The 22,894-nt window shown below is 44.2% G+C and overlaps 1 protein-coding gene across 1 annotated transcript in view; it reads left to right on the forward strand.

The window, feature by feature from the left end:
* Positions 1-22,894, forward strand: part of ARMC2 (armadillo repeat containing 2) — a 133,085-nt gene that overhangs the window by 45,001 nt on the left and 65,190 nt on the right. The window contains exons 6-8 of the mRNA XM_055136094.1: positions 5,801-5,877; positions 10,579-10,677; positions 15,679-15,851. Coding sequence (XP_054992069.1) covers positions 5,801-5,877; positions 10,579-10,677; positions 15,679-15,851 — 349 coding nt within the window. The remainder of the gene's footprint in view (positions 1-5,800; positions 5,878-10,578; positions 10,678-15,678; positions 15,852-22,894) is intronic.

Consider the following 22,894-nt stretch of genomic DNA (forward strand, 5'->3'; position numbering starts at 1 on the left):
AAAACAAGGCCAGAGAAATAGTTGAATAGGCTAGAGTACATATGGGTTTGATCCAGATGTTCCCAGCACCACATAGTTCCCTAAGCACTGGTGTTTAAAAAAGAAAAAAATATAATTAATTAGAAACTGGAGCGAAATGCAGTGGGTATGGCATTTGCCTTCCATGTGGTCAACCCAGGTTCAATCCCTGGCATGCCATATGGTTCCCCAAGCACCACCAGGAATATTTCCTGAAAGCAGAATTAGGAGTAACCCCTGAGGATTGCCTGGTGTGACCCCCCCCCCAAAAAAAGACCAAAAAATTAATAAAAATTTTTTAAACAGAACATCTAAGGTCTAGAGATATATTGTGGCCTACCCCATTGCAGTCCCCAGCATCCCATACAGTTCCCCAAACACCATCAGGACTGATCCCTGAACACAGCCAAGAGTACCCTCTGAGTGCCACCAGATTGACCCAACGACCAACTCTTCCTTTTTTTCCCTACCCCTCCAAAAAATAATCTTATCAGTAGGAACTTTAAGTTTAGTAATCAGGAGCCCAGTGTGAACTGGGCCTCTCTGCCCTGGCTGCCTATGTAAGAGCAGACAGGATTATCCATGCTGTGAGGTGGCCACAAAAACACTCATGCCACTTGTGTTGTTTTATTCAAAGCACGACTCCTTCAAAGTTTTCCACTCTACCTATTTTTAAACAAAAATCATTTACCCATCAGGTACTGTATGTATAGAAACTTGGTACAAGTGTGTGGGGGCCTGAAGGTAGGTGAGATAGAGAAGAGACCAGTGTGACAATAATAGCTGGAAATGATCACGCTGAACAAGATCTGAGGGTTAAAAGTAGGTAAAGGGATATTCTTTATAATATTTCAGTATCAATATTGCGAACCACAATGCCCAAAAGGAGAAAAAGAGAGAGAGGGAGAGAGAGAGGAAAAAAAAGAGGAAGAGGAGGAGGAAAAGGAGGAAGAGGAGAAGGAGGAGGGGGAAGAGGAGGAGGAGGAGGAAAAGCATCCACCATAGAGGGGGTGGGGGGCGATGGAAGTGAACCTGGGGACACTGGTGCTGGGAAGTGTACACTGGTGGAGGGATGGGTGTTGGAACACTGTATGACTGAAACCCAATCATGAACAGCTTTGTAATGGTCTGTCACAGTGATTCAATAAAAAAAGTTTTTAAAAAAGAAGCTTATATTAAAATGATGCCCCAAGTTCAGCTTACATGACGCCACAGTTTCAGAAAGTAGGATTTCCATGGTCTTCTCTTTGTCCCCCAGGACACACCTTTACCTCCATGCTACATTGCAGACTTTGAGAGGAATCTAGACACACAGATACTCAAGAGTAACTGAAGGCTGGAAAAGAAATTTGAAACCATTAGCAAGTGCAAAAACATGAAAGGGACCCAAGAAGCTTGCTAATGACATCATTGATGACATCCACCATAACTACTTACCAACTGCTTATAAAGAGCCTAAAATTGTGCCAAACAACTGAGAGATAATTTACTCCAGAGCAATTATAGAAATCATTCAATCCTCACAGTAGCCAGGCACTGAAGAATGCTAATATTTATCAGTTCCTTACATTCCTAGGAGGAAACCAAAGCGCATGGAGAAAATACATACCCAAGCAGCGGGAGAGATAGGACAGCAGGTACGGCACTTACCTTATGCATAGGCAACCGAGGCTTAATCCTCAGCACCGTATATAGTCCCAGGAGGCCCTGCAGGAGTGAACTCTGAGCAGAGAGACAGGACTGAGCCCTGAGCATAACTCTGTGTGGTTCCCTAAATAAAAATACCTCCCCAAGAATACACAGCTAATAAATGAGAGAACCATAGGCTTTAAACTGCAGGAGAAGACCTGAAGGAGTGAACATAACATCTTTACATACTTGAAAGATTATCACAAAAAAAAGAGGATAAAGATTTATTTCAAGCAGCTCTAATTAGTTACAACAAAATCATTAGGCTTAAGTTACCAGCAGACAGGTTTCAGATGAGTGTAAGGCCTTCTATTCTTCTTTAACAAAGATGAGATGGAGGGGGGCGGGGATGGAGGAGGATCTCCCAAATACTGCTCCGGAGGCCCTAGGGGGTTCTTAGTCAAGGGCAGGTGGTTCAATGTAGAGGCCCGCAGATGTGATGCTGCTCAGGCCCCGCAGTTCTGGGGAGACCCTGCCCCCTGGGAGCCATACCCAGGAGGCCTATAGGGTGCCAGGGATCAAACCTGAATTGGTTACGTGCAAGACATAAGCCTTGAGCCCTGTGCTCTCTCTCCCCCCCCCCTCTCCTTCTCTCCCTCTCTCTCTCTCTCGAACCTCAAAGATGGTGCTTTCATGATCCTTTTCTTTCCCCCTCATTTTTACTGTGGAACTTCAGCTTCACAGAAGTCTTGTTCTGATTCCCTGGCCAGCCTGAACAGTCCTTGCTCTGTTAGCATGCTCCTCAACATCCTAGTCACTCTTGCTTTCTTGATGTTCCCGAAGCACACAAGCCATTTTTATTTTTCATCTTTCCTTGGACTCCATTTCTCCTTTTCATCTTCTTCCTATGTTTGAGCATCTGATAAGACTTCTTCCCCGAGGTCCTGGTCTTTGAGACACTCTTGATGACTCTGGTCCCTGTGCTGATCCCATTACCCACAAATTTGCTGCCAAACACCCAATAGAGGAAACCAGACTTGCTTTGCCAGCCCCTAAGCTCTCAAACCCTTTCTCCAGTTCTTTCTGGTCTTCCTTCTGCCTCAGTCTGCCCCCAGGCTGCGTATACTTTTTGTCTCATTCTTTCAACTTGTCCTTTCTCCAGTCCTATTGTCCCCTCACAGAATTCACCTTGTCTGCTTCTCTCCAAGTCTCAGGTAGACTTGGCTGACAGCTCCTGATCACAAGTAAATTGGGCTCATAGTCATGGATCCACAGTGTCAGGAAGTGGCTCCCCATGACTCTTTCTTGGCCTCTAGTGCCCATCATGACTACACCCCTCCTGAGAACTGGCTTGTCATTGGCCAGTTCAACTTTTATTTATTCTTTTAAGGTTGTCTCTGCTATTCTTTCTCAGTACGCCCATAACTGCTGATTTTCACATTGGAGTACAGATTCAAGAATCTCCTGGAATGTTTCCTTTTCTGAAAAAAAAAAATTTAAGGGTTTCAGTTCCACAAAGTAGATTGTGAACTTCTTGCTTTCCTTTCTCTTATGTTTTTTTTCTTTTTAGTTTTTGGTTGACATACCTGGAAGTACTCAGGGCTTACTCCTGGCTCTGTGCCCAGGGATCATTCCTGGCAGTGCATGGGGACCATAAGCAGTGCCAGGGATTGAACTGGTATCAACTACCTGGAAGTCAAGTGCCTTAACCCCTGAACTATCTCTTAGAACTTCTTAAGGGTAACACCTTATATGCTTTTTTACTCCCCCCCCACTTTTTTTTTTTCAAAATCACAATCTCATTCAGCACTGGACTTCTCAGATAGGGTATTTAATGAACTTAGATAAAAAAAAATAGCTGAAAATTCTTTTTTTTCCTTTTTCAAATGTACTAATTGCCATAGCATCTAATGTAAAGATACATAAAACAAGGCCAAGAGATTAAATGATCTGTGATGAAAGTTTAATCTAGGGTTTGAGTCCATGTCCTTGAGTGTGGCTTGGCCACTGCTCCCTGGTGAACATTTGCCACCTTAGTCAATCCTCATCCTCTGCTCTTCTTGAGAACCAGCAGGACCCAGTACTGTCAAGGTTTCCTGGATGATGGGACGTTCCTTTCTTCCCCTGCCGCAGGGATGGGGAGCCACAAACTTGGTGTTTGGGAGGCAACCTCACCTCTGCCCTTGGTTGTAGAGGATTTGGAAAGCCAGTAGTTTAAAAAAATAGCAATTATATATATATATATACACACAAATATATATATACACACATATTTGTGTGTGCATGCATATGTATGTGTAATGTATATATTCTTTGATTTTAATTGTGGTTTAAAACTAATTTTTAAAAAGTTCCTGCCACTGCTCTCAACTTCCTTGTTATTTCCAGAAGTGAAAAATATGGGACCTTCCTGGACCTCATAGCCAGCCAGGCTTCATCTGATATCTTTTCTCTTCCTTGCTAAACTGTTAGTCATTTTCCTTTTTCACAGGGTTGGTTTCCGCTATTTCTGTTGTCTCTGAGTTCAGTTCCACTTAAAGGTCTACTAGGAGAGTGTTGGCAAAGAGGATCCAGGTCCCCAGTGTTGGCCAATGATATCTTGCTGCCAGATCTGTGTTTTCACTGGCTACACAAATAAAGCCATGTTTCCAAATATTCAATCATTAATATTAGAAGAGATGAACTTGATCTTTTCCCTGTTGTGCTTGTTTGTTTAATATGAATGTTTTGGGAAATGGTGAAGTTTTGAGATGCTAATCCTGGGGTAGCAGTGAAGGCTGAGGGCTAAGAAACCAGCTGCACTTACACTGGGGGGGGGTATCTTACTGCCCCGAAATCCAGAGCAGTGGGTACGCACCAGTGTTGGGGGTGGGGTGGTGGGACCCTTGCCACATGTGTGCGCTTTCTTCCTCTGTTTTGGAGCAAATATCTTCCAAAAATGAAATCTTGTTGTAAGTCTTGTACTGTTATTTTCTCAGTGTTCTTGTTTTGTTTTTATTGGGGACATTGGTCCAGAAATTTTAAAGTTAGCTCATTTTAATTATCAGCTATAGCAAAGGAGAAGTTGTATCCTTTCAAAGACGGATCTCTTCTGTAGAAATTAGAAACAAAAAAATTCATAAAAATGCAACCAAGTAGGCAGTTCTGCTCTCAATCAGCCACCTTACCAAATAGAGATATTTGGAACGCAAATATTGCTGGTCATTGACTAATTTATCTTCGACTGGGGGAGGGGCTTGGGGTTACCCCCAGAAGTGCTCGGGAGCTGTTCCTGGCTTTGGGGATCAGCAAGGGGGTCATAGGGGTCATACCCGGGGTTGGCAGGATTCAAGACAAGCGCCATAACCTCTATACCAGATCTGTGGCCCCTTCAGTTTTTTAACTTTTAATGTTTACTAAAAATTTTAAAACCTTCAGAAGATATTAATTTAATTTTTCTTTACATGGACTCAGGTCTCACTATGATGTAGTGAGAACCAGTGAACTGGAAGGAGAAAGTAGGTTCCAGATCTTATACTAAAACATGTTACCTCCATCACCTCTCAGCAATTTTACCTGGGAATCCTTTTATATATTTGTGTGTGTTCCGTATATGCCTGTAATAATGTAACAATTGTTTACAAGAGCAGAAGTGTTTGTTAATGTCTAGGGATTCAGTGCACACCTACAATGTTACTATACCACTCCCCCCACCCCAACACGAATGTGTCCTTACCACGGACCACAACCACAGCACCCACCTTTACCACCGCTCTCCCTAGGGTTCATTTTCTTACTGGAGAGATGAGAATAAGAAGTCCTTCCCGTTTCTCTGGGCTCAAGCAGACAGTTCTTTCCTATTGTAACAGTGACCTCTTGTGGTGTCGATCAGCTTTATGATCTGCAAAGTAACTTTGGCTTGATTTTTTTTTTCTTTTTCTTTTTCTCATTTCTAGTACCTGTATTTCATAATGTTAAGCAGCCCTGGCTGGGTTTGGAAAGGATGCATCTTGGTTGGAAGTCAGATGTACATTAAACAGGAGGCACCAAATGCTATTTTAGGAACAGTTCTAGGTGGTCTCTTGAAAAGTTGCATGTAACTGACTCTTGACTATTGCAGGAAGAAAAGTATTGAGTGTTTGTGCTGAGTGTGGCATCTTTTCCTTTCTCCCAGGGACCCCAGCAAGAGGCAGGCAAGGACCTCATCATGTCCTAACAGCCCAAGCCTGAGCAGGCTGGAAACCAAAGCAGGTAGGTCCCCTAGACCATTTCATCTTCAGCATCTCCCTTCATAGGAAAAACATTTTGTGCCAAAGAAGTCTGATGTTGACTCACTGGTTAAAATCACTGGAAACTTTCCCAGCTTTGGCACACATCAACATTTATTCATATACATTTTTAGTATTTCCACAACTGTCTTAGCATTCTCATCACTACCCAGTCTTAGTGCCTCCGACCTCTATAAATTACCTATCCTAATAACAGAGCACAGATTATTTTGTGAAAATCACTTGGGGAGTCACAAAATTTGACATTAACATAGTTCTTGAGTTTAAAAGGAGTTCAAAATCATTACTCAGATAAATGAAAGTATTGACTATAGGAAATCAGCTCTTAGGGGCTTTAAACTGTTGAATTGAAAAAATAACTCATATAAATTACATACTGAACATTATACAAAAATTATTCTTGCATTTAGAAAAATGAAATAATGTTTGCAATATGGAATAAAATGTGTACAAACATTACATGAAAATATTTAGTTGTAAAGGCAATAATGTGTTGCTTATGGAAACAGATTTATGTGGAAAACCAGTCAAGCGCAATAAAAACAACTTAGTTTTTAATAATGGGATGGAGGATGGATGGGGAGAGGACCCACAAAAAAATCTCAACTCTATAACATTTATTAAAAGTCGGAGGAGATCAGCCAGAGACAGCAAAGGGGTTAAGGCACCTGCCTGCCTTGCAACAAGATCATCCCCAGTTTGATCCCCAACACTGCATATCGTCCCCTGAGCACCACCAGGAGTGATCCTTGAGCACAGAGCCAGGAATAATCCTTGAGCACTGCGGATGTGGAAGAAAAACTAAAATAGAAAAATTAAAGTAATGCAAAATAATAGTAAGATAAGGAAAAGATCAAAGGTCTAAGACAATACGAGTTTCAAAAACATTTTATTATCTTCAAAGCTAATTCTCTACCAAGGGAAATAACCCTGGTAGCCAGTGGGAATTTCTGTATGTCTGGAACGTCTCAGATAGTTCCTGGGTCCCTGTATTGTTGCTAAGGTTTTTACATCGATGTGCTAAAAATGCCAGCCAATAAACACTCGCTACATCTTTGTGTCCAGAACTCAAGAGTTGTGGTTAAGAACTATAACCACTGAGACAGCAAAATCTTCAACAACAACAAAAAAAAAATGCTGAAACTTCTGCTTGACTTGCCCAATTTCCTGTTGAATCATAATGTTACTATTTAGCCAACCATGAAGTGAGATTGAAGTGCTTTCTAAAAGGTCGTTGCCCCAGACAGAGACAACCTACTGATGGGGGGGGGTCTTCAGAAGTCATCCTCTGGCTCTCTGCTTGATTCTAAGTCATGCAGGGTAAGGGTGTCCAATAGAATTTTTGTAAGGTATAGAGGTTATGCAGGTGCGGGGTGAATGTGCTCTGACTGAGCTGGACCCAATATACAGTAGACAGTGGGAGGGGGAGAGTGCTGAAAGCAAACCCTGCCCTCAGGGGCTGGCATTTTTTTTTTTTTTGGTGAGAAAGTTTCTTCTCTGTGTTCTTCTCTTAGCACCATGCAGGGGCTATGATGGCCAGCCCTTCCCAGGGAGTCAGCTCTTTACAGAGTGAAGAAGTCTGAGTTTGGTCTGTCCTAAGATACAGGTTGAGAATTATGGTTTCTTGTAGAGTTGGTTGATTGATGTAAGTAATTTGAGAAGGGAAGCCTGCTGATTACACTCTGTTGGACTGGAGGTATATATATATATATATGCACATATATATGTATGTATATCTATATACACACATATATGTATATATACATATATATAGGGATTATATATACATATACATATACATATATATACATATATGCCAGTACCATTGTGCGACATCTTATAGCCTAGTTCTCCCTCTGGGAGAACCTGGCAAGCTACTGAGAGTTTCCTACCCACATGGGAGAGCCTCGCAAACTCCCCATGGTGTATTCATATGCCAAAACCAGTAACAATGCTGGGTCTCATTCCCCTGACCCTGAAAGAGCCTCCAATGCAGCATGGTTGGGAAGGACGAGTAAAGAGAGGCTTCTAAAATCTCAGGGCTAGAACGAATGGAGACGTTAGCCATACCTGGCAATGCTCCAGGGTTACTCTTGGCTCTGCACTCAGGAATTAGCCCTGGTGGGGTTCAGGGAATGATATGGGATGCTGGGGATCAAAACCTGGGTCAGCTGCATGCAAGGCAAGTGCCCTACCTGCTGTTCTATCTTTCCAGTGTCTGGAGATCTATTTCTATAGTGAGTTTAAGTCCATCATAAATGCATGCTGGTTAAGTTATGTGTCTGTCTCATTCTGCCTTTTCATTTGCCTTGATCTATGTTGATTTTATTAGCATACTTTGGACTTTGAATTTGTTCATGACGGTTTTTTTTATGCTGCTCAAATATGCACACCTTTAGAATCCACACTCATAATTTACCTAAAGAAGGGCAGATCTATAAAGCAATGCTGCAGAAGGTTGAGTTGGTGATCTCCACTCCTTGATTGGCAGTCGTGGCATGCCCAGAGTTCTAAACGCTAAAATATTTTTCACACACACATAAGGAGTTTACCTGGCCTGAAGGAAAAGGCAGGTCTTTGTGTCTTTAGTATGGATTCACAGATTTTTACCCCCAGGGCACTGCCCCAGGGGGCCCCTCCGAGAGCACACAGTGTACGCACATTTTGCCCTACTAAAATTCCCATTTTTCAGGTCAGAGAGTAGTACAGGGAAAATGATGCTTTTGTTGTATTAGGCTGTGGTGACTGTGATCCTTGATCACAGCCTTGGTACCACATTCAGTCCCACGAACACAGACAAGGGTCACTCCTGAGCACAGAGCCAGGAGTAAGCCAGGAGCAGCACCAGATGTGCCCCCTCCATCAGATCAAATCAAATTTCAGTTTTTCTGAGCCTCAACCACATCTGCTCTCATGCCTTCAGACACAGGATCATCAACCTGTACTAACAGGGACTATGTGCTAAAGACCTTCTACATTTTTTGAATCTTTTTTTCCCTGTAAGTCTTATAGTGATTTCTTGCTGTTATCATCCACCCAATTCCATAAAACCTTACCAGTCCACACCGGCATTGACATGTTAAAACCATCTAAAACTTCCTTGGCAGCACCTTTTGAGTCCCGTCCCAGTGTTTTCCATGCCTAGTCCTAGGTCAGCACCTGCTGGCAGGCATTGAGGGGGTTCTGGAGAAAGGCAAGCCTGGACTCCCTGGCCTGAGCCAGGCTGATTTCAGCAGGGAGTACTTTAGGAGCAAGACTCCTGGACTGGGGCGGGCAGTGGTGGTGGGTGCGGGGGTGTTGGTTTCACCCCTTTTTTCAGAGGGACATCACTGCACCCTTTGGGAATTTAATATGCATGGTATATTGTCTGTTCAAGAGTAATAAAGTAACCCAGAGGTATTCCAAAAACACAAAAGAACTCCTGAAAGAAATGAATAGCCCATAATCCCACTCTTCAGAGGTGGCTGTTGTTCCATTTTAGAGAGGAAGTGAAGCCACTTGTCTATAGTCAGCCTTTGAGTGGGGGTGGCTGAGCTGATTCCAAACCAGACAGGGACTCTAAGAACATAGCCCTCACCCCCACCCAGCTTGTCCCTTTCTGGTTGTTCTGTTTAAAAGGTTGATGTCTGTGGTGCTGGTTATGTTCAATGAACCACATTCACCTGTGAGCCACCAGTGGTACACACCAGTATTGACATGTTAAAACAATCTAAAAATTCATAAGTTTCAGGTGACAGACCAGGTTACTTCTCCCTCAGTGTGACTACATTAGCCTCCAGGGGCACACTGCTGTGGACCCCTACTGTGGTCCAGATGGACACTGAGCAGCATGGAGCTGGGCCAGGCGAGACGGATGCCCCACCCAAGGCGCTGACTGCTGAGGATGGAGGCTGGCAAAGGGGTGCTTGGCCCTGCCCTGGCTGCTGTACCGGTGCTTGAGGTGCTTGAGAGCTCCGGTGCCCAGCTGGGTGGAATGTAATCACAGCTGAGAGTTTCCAATGTGGTTTCCACCTCCCTGCTCCCTCCCCCCACCTCGGTTAACCTTTCAGCTGCCAGCTTGCTGTGAGGCAGAACTGCAAAGAAGTTCAAGTGCCAGAACCTTGAACAGGAAGATTCCTCCAAGCAGGCCTGGGATAGCCCCCCTCCTTCAGTCATGGGAGGTGGGCCAGCAGGAGAGGCCCCACCTGAGGGTTCAGGTCCAATCTCAAGCAACAGAAACAAATGATGATGATGATGATGATGATGATGATGATGATGATGATGATGATGATGATGATGATGATGATGATGATGATGAAGAAATTGGGATTTGAACTGTGATCTCAGTGCCCAAAGCCTGAGGTCTCCCCTTGCCCCCCTACAAAGCCCACCAGGCCGGATGCTGCTGCTCACTCTTTACACATGTATAAGAGCCGGATTAGTTGTCCCTGCCACACTTCACAGTTCTGACTCCTTGAGACCAGCCAATCTCAGTTTAATTTGGGGTGATCTGATTAGACAATCCATCGTTTTAGTCGGAATTAGCTGGAGTTGTTGGGTGGGGAGGGCCAAGACTAGTTTCAACACAGAGCTCATTTACTTTCAGAGAGGTGCACTGAGGGTTTGGGACAGTGGTCGCTTCCCCTTTTCCATGGCTCACTCCCTCCCTGAATTTCTTTTGCAGCCTCAAAAGCCAGCTTGCAAGAAACAGATCCAGAAATGGAAGGAGAGGATGTCTTTTGGAATACAAGGATCGTGCCAATTTTGCATGAATTAGAAAGCGGTAAAAGAAAAACCCAAACCACCAGGTTTTGTTTGAATGGGAACTTTGGGTGGTCATTTACATGTGCCCCATTGTCCTAATTGATTTAACATGATTTAAATATCTTCCTCTTCACATGTCTACACCCAACCTAATCATCCATCATTACTTACCTAGTGACATGGGTATTAAATATTACACGTAAACTGTAAACGGAATTTTCAGTGAGTAAAATTATGTTTTAGGGGGCCAGAACAATAGTTCACTAGATAGGGAGTTTGTTTTGCACACAGTCGACCCAGGTTCGATCCCTGGTACCCTGAGCCAGGAGTAACAATGCAAATTAATGATCCTCTCCTCTACTCAAGGAAATGCTGGTTTCAACCCCGTAGGGTGCCAGGTAAGAGAATAATAGGTTATAAGGGATTGTGCCTCATTGGGACCTTAAGCTTCATAGACTGGCATCCTTGGCAAGTGTGCCCCCCTGGTTTCCAGATGCCACTGAACCTGTCCTTCCTTGCTGATGGTGCACAGATCCTGGGGATGTCCTTCAGAGCCTAAGGGCCAGGCCTCTGCGTCCCCTGGTACTCTGCAGTGCTCTGGTGCTATGCACTGGTCTGCCAAGGTCACCTGGGAAAATCCCATGGAGAGTCAAGGGGGTACTGATCCAACTTTCTTTCCTCCTGTCATTGCTCTGGGATTCCAGGCCTGAGTTCCAACAGGTTCCTCCAGAGCTGCCATGTGGCCCTCGAGCCCAGGCCCAGGCCCTCTTAAGGGCTGCATGGGCAGCAGGGACCAGCCTGGAAACCAGGGAAAAAGACCATTTGGGCAGCAGTGGGCTGGGTCCTCCTGGGCCACCAAGCAGGGAGGGCCTGCAGGAGGCTTGCTCCCTGGGGCTGGTGAGAAGAGGGCAGCTGCACAGCCCTTACCCTGCACATGATTGACCTGGGTTCAAGCTCCTGCCTTGCAGATGGTTCCTTAAGCTCTGCCAGGAGCAATTACTGAGCACAGAGCCAGAAGTAAGCTGTGGGCACTGCTGGCTGTGGCCTCACACACTTCCCCCAAATAACACTGTAGCACTGTAGCACTGTCATCCAGTTGTTCATTGATCTACTCTAGCGGGCACCAGTAACATCTCCATTGTGAGACTTGTTGTTTGGCATATCAAATACTCGATGGGTAGCTTACCAGGCTCCGCCGTGAGGGTGGGATACTCTTGGTAGCTTGCCAGGCTCTCCAAGAGGGACAGAGGAATTGAACCCGGGTCGGCTGTGTGCAAGGCAAACACCCTACCCCTGTGCTATCGCTCCAGTCCCCCCCAATAAATAAATATATATTTATTTAAAAATGAAAGCCTACTTCCTAACGGGTCCCAAGGGCTAGAGCCCTCCCAGGGCTTTCTGCTGGGGCCTGGCACCATTTATGGTAAACGTGGGAACCCAGGATAAGCTTGCCAGTCCCAGGGCCACCAAAAGCCACACACACAGCCAGGGGTAATGGCTTGCCTCGGTGAACAGAGCCTGCCTCCTGCCAGGTAGGGCATGGGAATGGCGATCCCCACCCACAGGAATGTGATTGCGACCCCCAGGGATATCCTGAACATGGACTCTCAGGTTCATAGCCAGGTAGCTTGAGAAGACACAGGCAACACACAACAAGAGGAACAGGGAAGAGAGTCCAGGACAGGGGAGAGGAGGGCAGCTCAGACTCGGAAGTCGTCAAGGAGCGGCTGGGCAGGTGAAGCCGCAGAACTAGAAAGGATTCTAAGAGGGGCCGAAGGCCTCTGGCACCCCAACACCCACCAAGCCAGCAGGAGTTTGGGGATTGCAATGTGGCTGACTCTCCCCTCCTGGGGGAGCATTTGGCACGCATGGGGTGGCGTTTCCATAGAGAGCTTTCAGACCCACGGTGCGGCAGTGCTCCAGCCTTTGAGATTCTTTCGGGTTTTCTATTTTTGACCTGATTTCACACTCTGGAAAAGTTGCAATCAGCTGGGGCATATGCCTTGGGGGCAGAGCACATGCTGCCTGTGTACGAGGCCTTGATTTGAGCCCCACAAAACCAACCAAACAAACAAACAAAAAAACCCAAACATATGGGAGATACAGTAAAGAAGAAAAAGTTGCAAAAATGGTACACAGAAATCCTGCTGAAATTTTCACCCCTAATATGAAACACTTGCTTTATCATTCTGCTGCCTCCTTCACTCCTTGCTCACTTTTTCTTTCTATTAATTTCCCTCCCCCATGCGCCACCCCCAACACACACAAATACACACACACAGAGATCTTTTCTTTCTTTCTTTCTTTCTTTCTTTCTTTCTTTCTTTCTTTCTTTCTTTCTTTCTTTCTTTCTTTCTTTCTTTCTTTCTTTCTTTCTTTCTTTTTTAAAAAAACCTTTTAAAAGCCATTTGCCAGCATGACAGTGTGTTGTCCCATTTCTCTAAGGGTTTTGGCCACTGTCTTCAGGAACAAGGACGCTCCGGGAACAGACCTGGAAATTCCCACTTAACACCTTACAAGCCTTATTCAAATGTTGCAGTTTTCCTAACTATTTCATTTACAGAAAAAGAAGAGCCTAGAACACAGGTTCTGATTATTTGTCACAACTCTTTTGTGATTTTGACATTTGGGGAACAGAAGCTAGTTATTCTATAGATTGCCGGGAAAGACGAAGTCCTTTTGCCGTTTTCTCACAGTGAACCCCAGTCTGGCATTGGAATGGGCATGTGGTATGAGTGATGGCATGTTCGTCCCGGTGCATCCTGCCGTGGGCATGTGGCTCTAGCTTGGTCCATGGCAAGGGAAGTAAACTAGATCCCATGGAAAGATGGTATCCTCTGAGCTTTGCTGCTTTGAAGACCTGTTTGTTTCTGTTTTGTTTAGGGAGATGGGACTTCAAGACGACATTCATTGACTTTCTGTTATTCACCAAACCTTCCCCCACCACCTCTGACCCCTAGATGTTTCAATGCCTGACACTGAATATGTGCTGGGTGCTCTTCATGCCCTGAGGGGTTGGGAGCGACCAGGGCTATATCCAGCAGTGCTCAGGGGGTCATTCAGTACTAGGGATCAAACTTGGGTCCCTGTGCCTGCAAAGCTGAGCCCTTGACCCCTAAGCCCTCTCCCCAGTCCAGATTCAAGTCATCTTGTAATACTCTGTGACATTTATAATAAAGCCACTTGGTGTAAAGAGTTAGTTGAATTCATGCTTAACAATTTGACTCTTGGACCTTCCTTTTTCATTTCTGCCAAGCCCAAACAGCTACTCTTTCATGGACCCCATCAGACTGAAGCATCTGTGTGTGTGTGTTGGGCGGGGGCAGAGGAGGGGAGGCGCAGTATTAGAAAAATGCCCTCAGAGATCACCTGTGGTCAGAGAGCAGCCTCTGGCCTGGGGTCTGAGAAGAAATGGCCAGTCGCAAGAAGAATAAAACAACAAAACAAAAGTCTTTCTTACAATAGAGTTTAGATTTTTTCCCCTTTATTTAAAGTTGGTCTAAGTCATTTCCCATCAATTCATTTATTTCAGTGCATGACTGAAAGGCATAGAAGGTTACTTAGCTATTGAGGTTTAACTTTTTTTCCTTAGATGTTATTGTTGAAAAGAGCTAAAAATGGCCTGAGTCATTTCCTTCTGCAGGCACATGCTTCCTCTATGCCGGCTTTGAAGAGCACATTATGGCATTTATTTAAGATTGGTTTCCTACTTTTAAATTCTGTGATGGAACCTACCAGAGCTATTTTTCAGGGGAACACCTTATACCGTGGCTGCTTCTCCTCCTCCTCAGAGCCCCCTGCCGGCTTCTGCTGGTCTTCTTTGTGTCTAAATGTTTAGTGGAGGGCAGCCATGCTCAGAGATTGCTTCTCTCCCATTGCTGACCATTTACAAAATGTCCGAGGGCTTGCTGTTTCCTGACACTAAAGTCATCTCCTTCAGTCTCCTCTACTTCTAACAGCCCCTTCCAAAGAATTGGGGGGTGTTGGTGATAATTTAAGATTTTGTTCCCTTTATTTAGTTATTTTTATTTTGTTCCCTTTAGTCCTTGGACTGGAGCAATAGCACAGCAGGTAGGGCGTTTGCCTTGCACATGGCCAATCCGCTTTTGATTCCTCTGTCCCTCTCTGAGAGCCTGGCAAGCTACCTAGAGTACCCCGTCTGCATGACAGAGCCTGGCAAGCTACTCATGGCATATTCAATATGCCAAAAACAGTAACAACAAGTCTCACAATGGAGACATTTCTGGTGTCCACTCAAGCAAATCGATGAACAACGGGACAACAGTGCTACAGTGCAATCTTTCCTTAGATTGTGAGCATGATTCTCATGGGAAAATGCCCAGGGCTGTGTGCATGCGCAGATACATACATAAGAAAATTAATTGAGATAAAGTTATGTTTCAGGGTTTAGTCTAGAATTCTCACTGCACCATGCACTGTCAATGCACAGAGTGGTGAGTGGTGGTTTCTACTCACGTATCATGGTGTGGAGTGGAGGGACCAGGCAAAATACACAACATACTTGGACACGTGAAAAACAGCAGGGTGTGGGCAGGATGGGACTAGCTTCTCTTAAGGGGCCAGCATATAAATAGCAACTTGAAGGAACAAAAGTCAGGAGAACATTCTAGGCCATGGAATTAGGCCTCAGAGGGCTGAAGTGGGGAGACACAAGTGGCTTTCTGAGCAGAGCCCTCCCTGGTAGAGGTGGCGGCGTGTGGAACAAAAGCCCAACAGTCACAGGTGAAATTCCATTCATTAATACACTCTTTGAAATACTGTGTGTTCTAGATAAGCGAACAGACTGACTAGTAATTAAGTCATGGTAGGAAATGGATCTATGGAATTTTTCTTTTTAAATCAGGTTATAGGAAAGGAAAGGAAAATTACAAAAGACCTGGCCAAGGAATTTGAAGAAGTCCAGGGAAATCCTTTTGGAGTTTTTGCTTACACAGTATTTCACCCAATTGTAAACTTCACCCTCATCCATAGTACTGTTTTGCTCTCTTTTCTCTGACAGAAAACATCGAAACGGTCTGTGTGGCTTGCACACAACTTCATCATGCTTTAGAGGAAGGAAACATGCTTGGAAATAAGTTTAAGAGAAGAAGTGCTCTCCTGAAGACCCTCTATAAACTAGTTGATATTGGCTCAGACTTGCTAAGCCTTAAACTTGCAAAACTTATCCTAGCAGTAAGTTTTTCTTTCCTCTGGTCTGGTAGACTGTGGTCTGTAAAAGTTGTGCCTAATGCTTTATTTGTGCATATTACTGAGCCGATTAGAAGTGTAGTGTGTTTAGAATCTTGGGGGAAAATATTTTTTATGGTAATAAAACTGACATCCCAGAAATTGACTGGAAAGTTTTATTTAAGGAACTAAAGCCTGAGTACAAGAAAATGTTGAAATAAACTCTTAATTTGGACTGTAGCTGGCTTTGCGGGGTGGGGGGAAGCAGTAGGCAAATACATTCAAAACAGTTGCTCAAGTAACTTGCCTGCTGATCCATATCAGAACACTCAGGCTGTGGCCTCTGCCCTCTGGTTTCTGCTAGGTGCTTGATTCTGTCACGTGACTTAATACATAACTTGCCATTCCATGGGCCTCTGACATAATGTCCAGGTGCACCATGAAACAACTTCTATCAGAGAAACAGCTGCATGTGGTCATGGGAAGGTGATCATAGAGGGTTCCTGTGAGATATTGGAAGAAAAGGCCAGACACCAAATAAAAGGCTATAGAAACTCTGTCTCAGACAAAAGTATATCATTGTCTGAGGGGAGCGCTTTGTTGTCACAGCCATAAACAGTTGGAACCGAAAGATAAGACACAGTGATTGCAGAACCTTCCAAGGAGAGCCGCGAAAACAAATGAATGATACCTTGTGCACCCGGTTTCATAAAACTAAAAGCAATTCCATTAACACCCCTAATTCAAATAATTAAATGTCTTCAAGTACACAGGGAAGGCACGTGCATTGGCACACTCACTTGCCATGTGGCCAGTGCCACCATTTCTCATTCTGACGTCTCTCTAAACAGAAGGTACTCGCTCTGCGTTCTATGCAATAGTTTTGAGAAGCCGCATTTTTATTTATCTGCCGTCTCCAACTTGAAAACGTTTACATGTGTGATCCAGCAACGTTTCGTGGAAATGTTTAGAAATTTTTTAAGTCTCCCCTTATTTTGGTAATAATTGATCCGTGTGCTTTAATTAAAGAGAAACAAGAGCACAAGCCACAGAGAGGATTTGGAGTCCACAGTTGTATGTAGACAAGGAAAGATACCTGCATGTTTGCTGAGTTCCCTCCCTGGCCCTACATTCTGACTGCCTCCTCGGCCCAGAAGGGCCCTGAGGTGTGGTTGGCAGGCTGGACATTGCACCCACACTGCCAGCTGCCCAGGGATTGCCTTTGGTTTTCCACTTGGAGCCTAGATATTTTGCTTCAGGCTAAGTGCCCACTTGCCCCCAATTTTCTTTTCCTAAGGAAGAAGTTATCAATTTGTTCATGATGCTTTGCAGAAGAAATATTATCCTGGTTATTTTAAAACTACTATTTAAGTTAATTAATGGTACGTTAATTGCATGACACAGTGTGACCATTCTAAGGTGAAAGTCTAAGTGATCAGGTGAGCAATGGACACATTGGAACCTAAAGGCATGGTTGGATGTGGCCCTCTCTGGGACACTGCCAGGCTAACTCAGGGCCAAGCCTCCCCTGGCTGCAGCCAAGTGAAAGTGGGTAGGCCCAGTTGTAAACAACAGAACCGCTAGGCCAGGCACTGTCAAGTTCAAGGCCTTCCCACAGGCTACCCAGAATCTCCTGCAACTTTTAGGAAAAATGTTTCGCTTAGGAGCCAGTGACAGACTTCAATATAAACGTTAAAAAGATTCCATCAGGGGCTGAAAAGTTAGTACAGGGGGTAAGACACTTGCCTTGCATATGGCTGGCCCAGATTTGATCCCCAGCATCCATTCAGTCTCTCAAGCAGCACCGGGAGTAACTATTGAGTGTAGAGCCAGGAGTAACCCCTGAGCATTGCCAGGTGTGGCTCCAAAACAAAAAACAGGAGCAAAAGAAAAGACCACATCATAAAAAAAAGTTATTGAAAGAAAAGGAATCAGCAAAAACAGTTTTAATAACATTTTTTCTCTCCGCCCATATTTATTTTATCAACCAGCTAATGTTATAATTTAGATATTTCAAATGATTTATAGCATTTTTTTAAAAAAATAAGGGACAAGGGAGTTAACTTAGAGTGCAGGAACCCCAAGTTTGATCCCCAGCACAGAATAGTCCTCCAAGCACCACCAGGTGTGGGTCCAAAACAAAGATAAAATGTAGTGAATATTAGGCTTGTTCTGATGTCTTGCATCCTGTGGTTAAGTAGTGGTTTGCTAGAGTTTGATCTTAAACCTTTATATCGAAAACTCTTACAAAAAAATATATCAGCCTAATAGAATTTTGTTCCTTTTGAGGCCACACCTGGCAGTACTCAGGAACCACTCCTGGCTCAGTGCTCCGGGGAGCATGTAGTCCCAGAGATCCAACCCAGGGCTGCCACACTCAAAGCCTGGACTCTAGCCCTGGAGGCATCTCCCTGGCCCTATATTAGTTGTTTGTTTTAAAAGTACATACTGTACAGTATCACTGTATCACTGTTGTCCTGTTGCTCATCGATTTGCTGGAGCAGGTACCAGTGATGTCTCCATTCAAGGGAATGAGGCCCTTTATTGTTACTGTTTTGGGCATATTGAATATACCACAGGTAGCTTGCCAGGCTCTGCCATGTGAGATTCTGCATCGCTCTCTTCCAGAAGCTTTGTTTTATAGTCTCTGGATCTTGGCTGTTGATGAGATTACATGGCACCGGGGGCAGTTTTTGGGTATGGCTGCCAAGCTACTGGAAAACTTGGGTGAAGGAGGTTCAGTCCCAATCCGAGCAGGCTTGGAGATCTCAGCCACAGGACCCGAATACCTGGGTTCCTCTGTCAGTTCCTTCATGGGTGAGGCTTGTTGGAGTGTGTGGAGAGTGGCCTTGAGCATGGCTGTGGTTGGGTTCCGGAGGTTTTTGGCTGCCAGGGCCCTGCTTGGGGCGGGGAGGGAAACTCAACTCGCCCCCCTCCAAGAGGGCCCCCGGTGAAGACAGGCTGGCTCAGGGACAGGAGATTCTGCATATGTACAGTATGAATGCAAATATATTCGAAGCGTGATCCAATATCCAGTACAGGGGATAAAACAGAAGAAGGATCATTACTATGTCCTCAGTGATTAGATATAGTGGGAGAATAATGTTGTCGACTTCTCTCTCTCTTTTTTTTTAATAAAAAAATAGCAGTAGGAGCACTGCTATTTATTCAGCCATCAATTAAACTGATTGAATTGGACTCGACTTCTCTTTAAATTCCCAAATTTGCTTTAAATAGAAAAGACTTCTATTTTTTAACTTAGGAAGCAAATTACTGCACTGCAAGGACTTACTTGTGCCAGGGCCTCTTGATTCTGGGAATACAAGAGAACAAAATAGGCCCAACCCCTGCCCCCCCACCCCACCTCCACACACTCTGAGAGGCTCCTGCTAAATAGAGGAGTCCCAAGGGTGGCCTGGGGAAAAAGGAAAGCCCAGGAGAGAGGACGGGCCTAGCAGGGGGCAGTGCAGTCTTATGTGAAGTAGTCTACTTTCCCGGCACATGATTGGATATTTTTTATTATCTCTTCAGGTCTCAACATCATAATTCTATAGTTATCAAGAGAGAAAATAATTTGTTTTTAATAAAAACTGGCCTGATAGCAAACATGGAAATTGGATGGGAGCGGGGGGTAGTGAAAACTCTGGCACCAGTTGTTTTTCCTTACGCCACTTTTTACTAAAAATATACAACTAGAGGTGAGAATTAGATTGTTGACTAGACGCATTCATTTATTCATAGTAACATGCCATGTACCACCCATGGGACATTGAGTAGCTGATGAGTTGATAAATGAGTAGATGAGTCATAAACCAGAGTTTTGATCTTAGAAGTTAACAGTTAATGAGGGTGGAGAGACAGTACAGTGGGTAATTCACTTACCTCGCACACAACCGACCGTGGTTCACTCAGTAGCACCAAAGTGCCAGGACACAAAGTGCCCGAGCACAGAACCAGACATGGTCCCTGTGCATTGTGGGGTGTGGTCCAGAAAAACAAAAAGAGAAGAAAAGGAAAGGAAAGAAAAAAGAAAAGGTTCACAATACCGTAGAGACTGATTAAAATGTATTTTCTAAAGAGTGAGGGGCTGGAGCGATAGCACAGCGGGTAGGGCGTTTGCCTTGCACGCGGCCGACCCGGGTTCGATTCCCAGCATCCCATGTGGTCCCCTGAGCACCGCCAGGGAGTGATTCCTGAGTGCAGAGCCAGGAGTAACCCCTGTGCACCGCCAGGTGTGACCCAAAAAGCAAAAAAACAAAACAAAAAAAAAATAAAGAGTGAGAGTGCTTGCCTGGCTTGCATGAGGTCTTCAGTTCTATTCTTAGCACAGGGAAGAAAAGAAAAAGACAATATATCTCCTCTAATATTAAGGACTGTCTGTATTGCCATCGGCATAGAATTTTTTTCTATTTTCTTTAGTCAGTTTATTTTCAAGATTTTTTTCCCCCCCACAGTACTTTTAAGTACCAATTTTAAAAGAAGGTTTTTGGGGCTGTTGCAAGATTCAAACCCAGGACCTCACATATGGAAGGCAACTTCTCCGAGCCACACCCCCAGCCCAAGTGCCATTGTTTTAAAAGCTCTTGTTTCCTTTTTCCTTCCTGAGAACACAAGGAATCTCATTTTGTCACTTGTGATTGTTCTGAGGCTCCCAGAGACTTGTTCCTTGGCATGGATCCCCTGAGGAACTTGTTCAAAGGCAGATTCTGATTCAGGACTGAGCTGCTTTTCGAACAGCTGGCCCAACTCAGTTTCTAGGGCCTGTCTGAAGAGCAGACTTCTGGTTGCAAAATGAGAATGGCCACACCTAACTAGCAGGGTTGCTCTGAGATAACATGGTTGATGGTTGAGACCCCCTCCCAGGGGGGACAGACAGACAGAGCCCTCTGGAGAAGGTGGTGTCCCTCCGGCTGCCCCCAGCAGGCGCTGATTGATTGCCCTTGTCTTGGGATTTCCTACAGTAACTTATACAGAGCCCAGTGCAACACCTCCCCCTTCCTCGACGCCCACCCTCTCCCTCCCCACCCAGGAGCCAGTAACTGTTTGTGGCACAATCACTGGATGAATCCTTAAGAAATAAATCTAATGCCAATAATTTTTTTATTTAAACAAACTCGAAGGTCATTAATAAACATTAAATGTAGTTTTACTGACAAAATAATGGCCCATCCTCTTGGCATGGATAAATATATTTGTTTGGATGACCTCATTGCTGCAAACATGTTTTCTGTTCCTGCATGTAGTCTAGTCCTTAGTTAGTCTAGTCACCGAGGGGGAGATCACAGATGTCTCTCTTGGAAACCTGGTGTTCACGATTATACTTTTTTGGTGGCAACTTAATATGATGTTCCAAAATTGATTTAATTATTTCCTAATATGAATATGTAAAATGTGATTGAAAGTTTCACTCCTTTCGGTAAGTATACAACTAAGTTAAATTTTTGGTTTTATTAATCCTCCTATACTATGTGATAAAGTATGCTTCTCTGTAGCCCCTATGTTTAATTTATTTGAATACTTTTCCATGGTTTAGAAGGGCAGTTTTGGGGCTGGAGTGATAGCACAGCGGGTAGGGCGTTTGCCTTGCACGCGGCCAACCTGAGTTCGAATCCCAGCATCCCATATGGTCCCCTGAGCACCGCCAGGGGTAATTCCTGAGTGCAGAGCCAGGAGTAACCCCTGTGCATCGCCAGGTGTGACCCAAAAAGCAAAAAAAAAAAAAGAAGGGCAGTTTTATTTTATTAAGGGGGGAGGGGCACCTGGGATCATACTTGGTGGTGCTCTGTACTCTGGAGACCACGTAGTACGAAGAATTGAACAGGTCAGCCACATACAGGCAAGGACCATAGCCCCTTGTACTGTTTCTCCAGCCCTAAAAAAAAAATTTAAATAAAATCCCTTTGATTATTTTAAATATTAGGTTTATTTTTAGAGATCATTTAAATATATATAGCATATATGGCCTGCACTGTAGCACTGTCGTCCTGTTGCTCATCGATTTACTCGAGAGGGCACCAGTAACGTCTCCATTGTGAGATTGTTGTTACTGTTTTTGGCATATCAAATATGCCACGGGTAGCTTTCCAGGGTCTGTCATGGATAAAAATAATAATAATAATAATAATAATAATATGCAATTAAAAAATTTAAACCTGGGTCAGGCCCTAAGACCTATACAATCTCTCCACCCCAAATAAAATTTTTTTCTTGGTTACTTGTGTGTGTGTGTGTGTGTGTGTGTGTGTGTGTGTGTGTGTGTGTTGCAGAGGGCAGGGTTTGGGACACATCCTGAAGACTGTGCTCAGGGCTTACTTCCAGTTTTGTGCTTAGGGGTCACTGCTGGTGGGGTGCTGGGGAAACGGACAGGATTTGGAATCATCCCAGCCAACCTCATAGAACTGCTCAGGTGCCGCCACAAAAATGACATTGTCCGCTCCAGGCCTGAGAGTGGCTTGTAAAAATAATTCTTTTTAATTTTTTTCTATACAGGTGATAGAATCAGATTTCCTCCTTTTGTTTCACCTCCACTATGTATTCTATTCTATGTGGTTTTGATCTGTAGTTTTTGTCTTTTAATACAATTGTTTCATTAACGAAATTTATCAACACTTTTCCCCTTTTATATGCTCTCTAAAAAGTAATCTCACAAAAAGTACGAGGCTTTGTGAAGAAATACATGCTTGTCATTATGTCATTATGTCATTAAGCCCACTAAGATGGGCTTAGTGACAATTTATGTATTATTTACTACAAATGCATTAATTAGTTAACCATAGTTGGCATCTACTTGGCCTAAATTTTTCAAAGTTGATTTCTTTAGAACGTTTTGCTATAAAAACACTTTTATAGTTTTATGCATGAAACCCTAACATCAGCAGTTTTGTAGACCATGATGCCTAAAATAAATTTTAAATAAATAAAATAAAAGCACTTTTTTTTTTTTGCTTTTTGGGTCACACCCGGCAATGCACAGGGGTTGCTCATGCACTCAGGAATTACTCCTGGTGGTGCTCGGGGGACCATACGGGATGCTGGGAATCGAACCCGGG

This window comes from Sorex araneus, chromosome 4 (assembly GCF_027595985.1).
Source record: "Sorex araneus isolate mSorAra2 chromosome 4, mSorAra2.pri, whole genome shotgun sequence".
Taxonomy (NCBI): domain Eukaryota; kingdom Metazoa; phylum Chordata; class Mammalia; order Eulipotyphla; family Soricidae; genus Sorex; species Sorex araneus.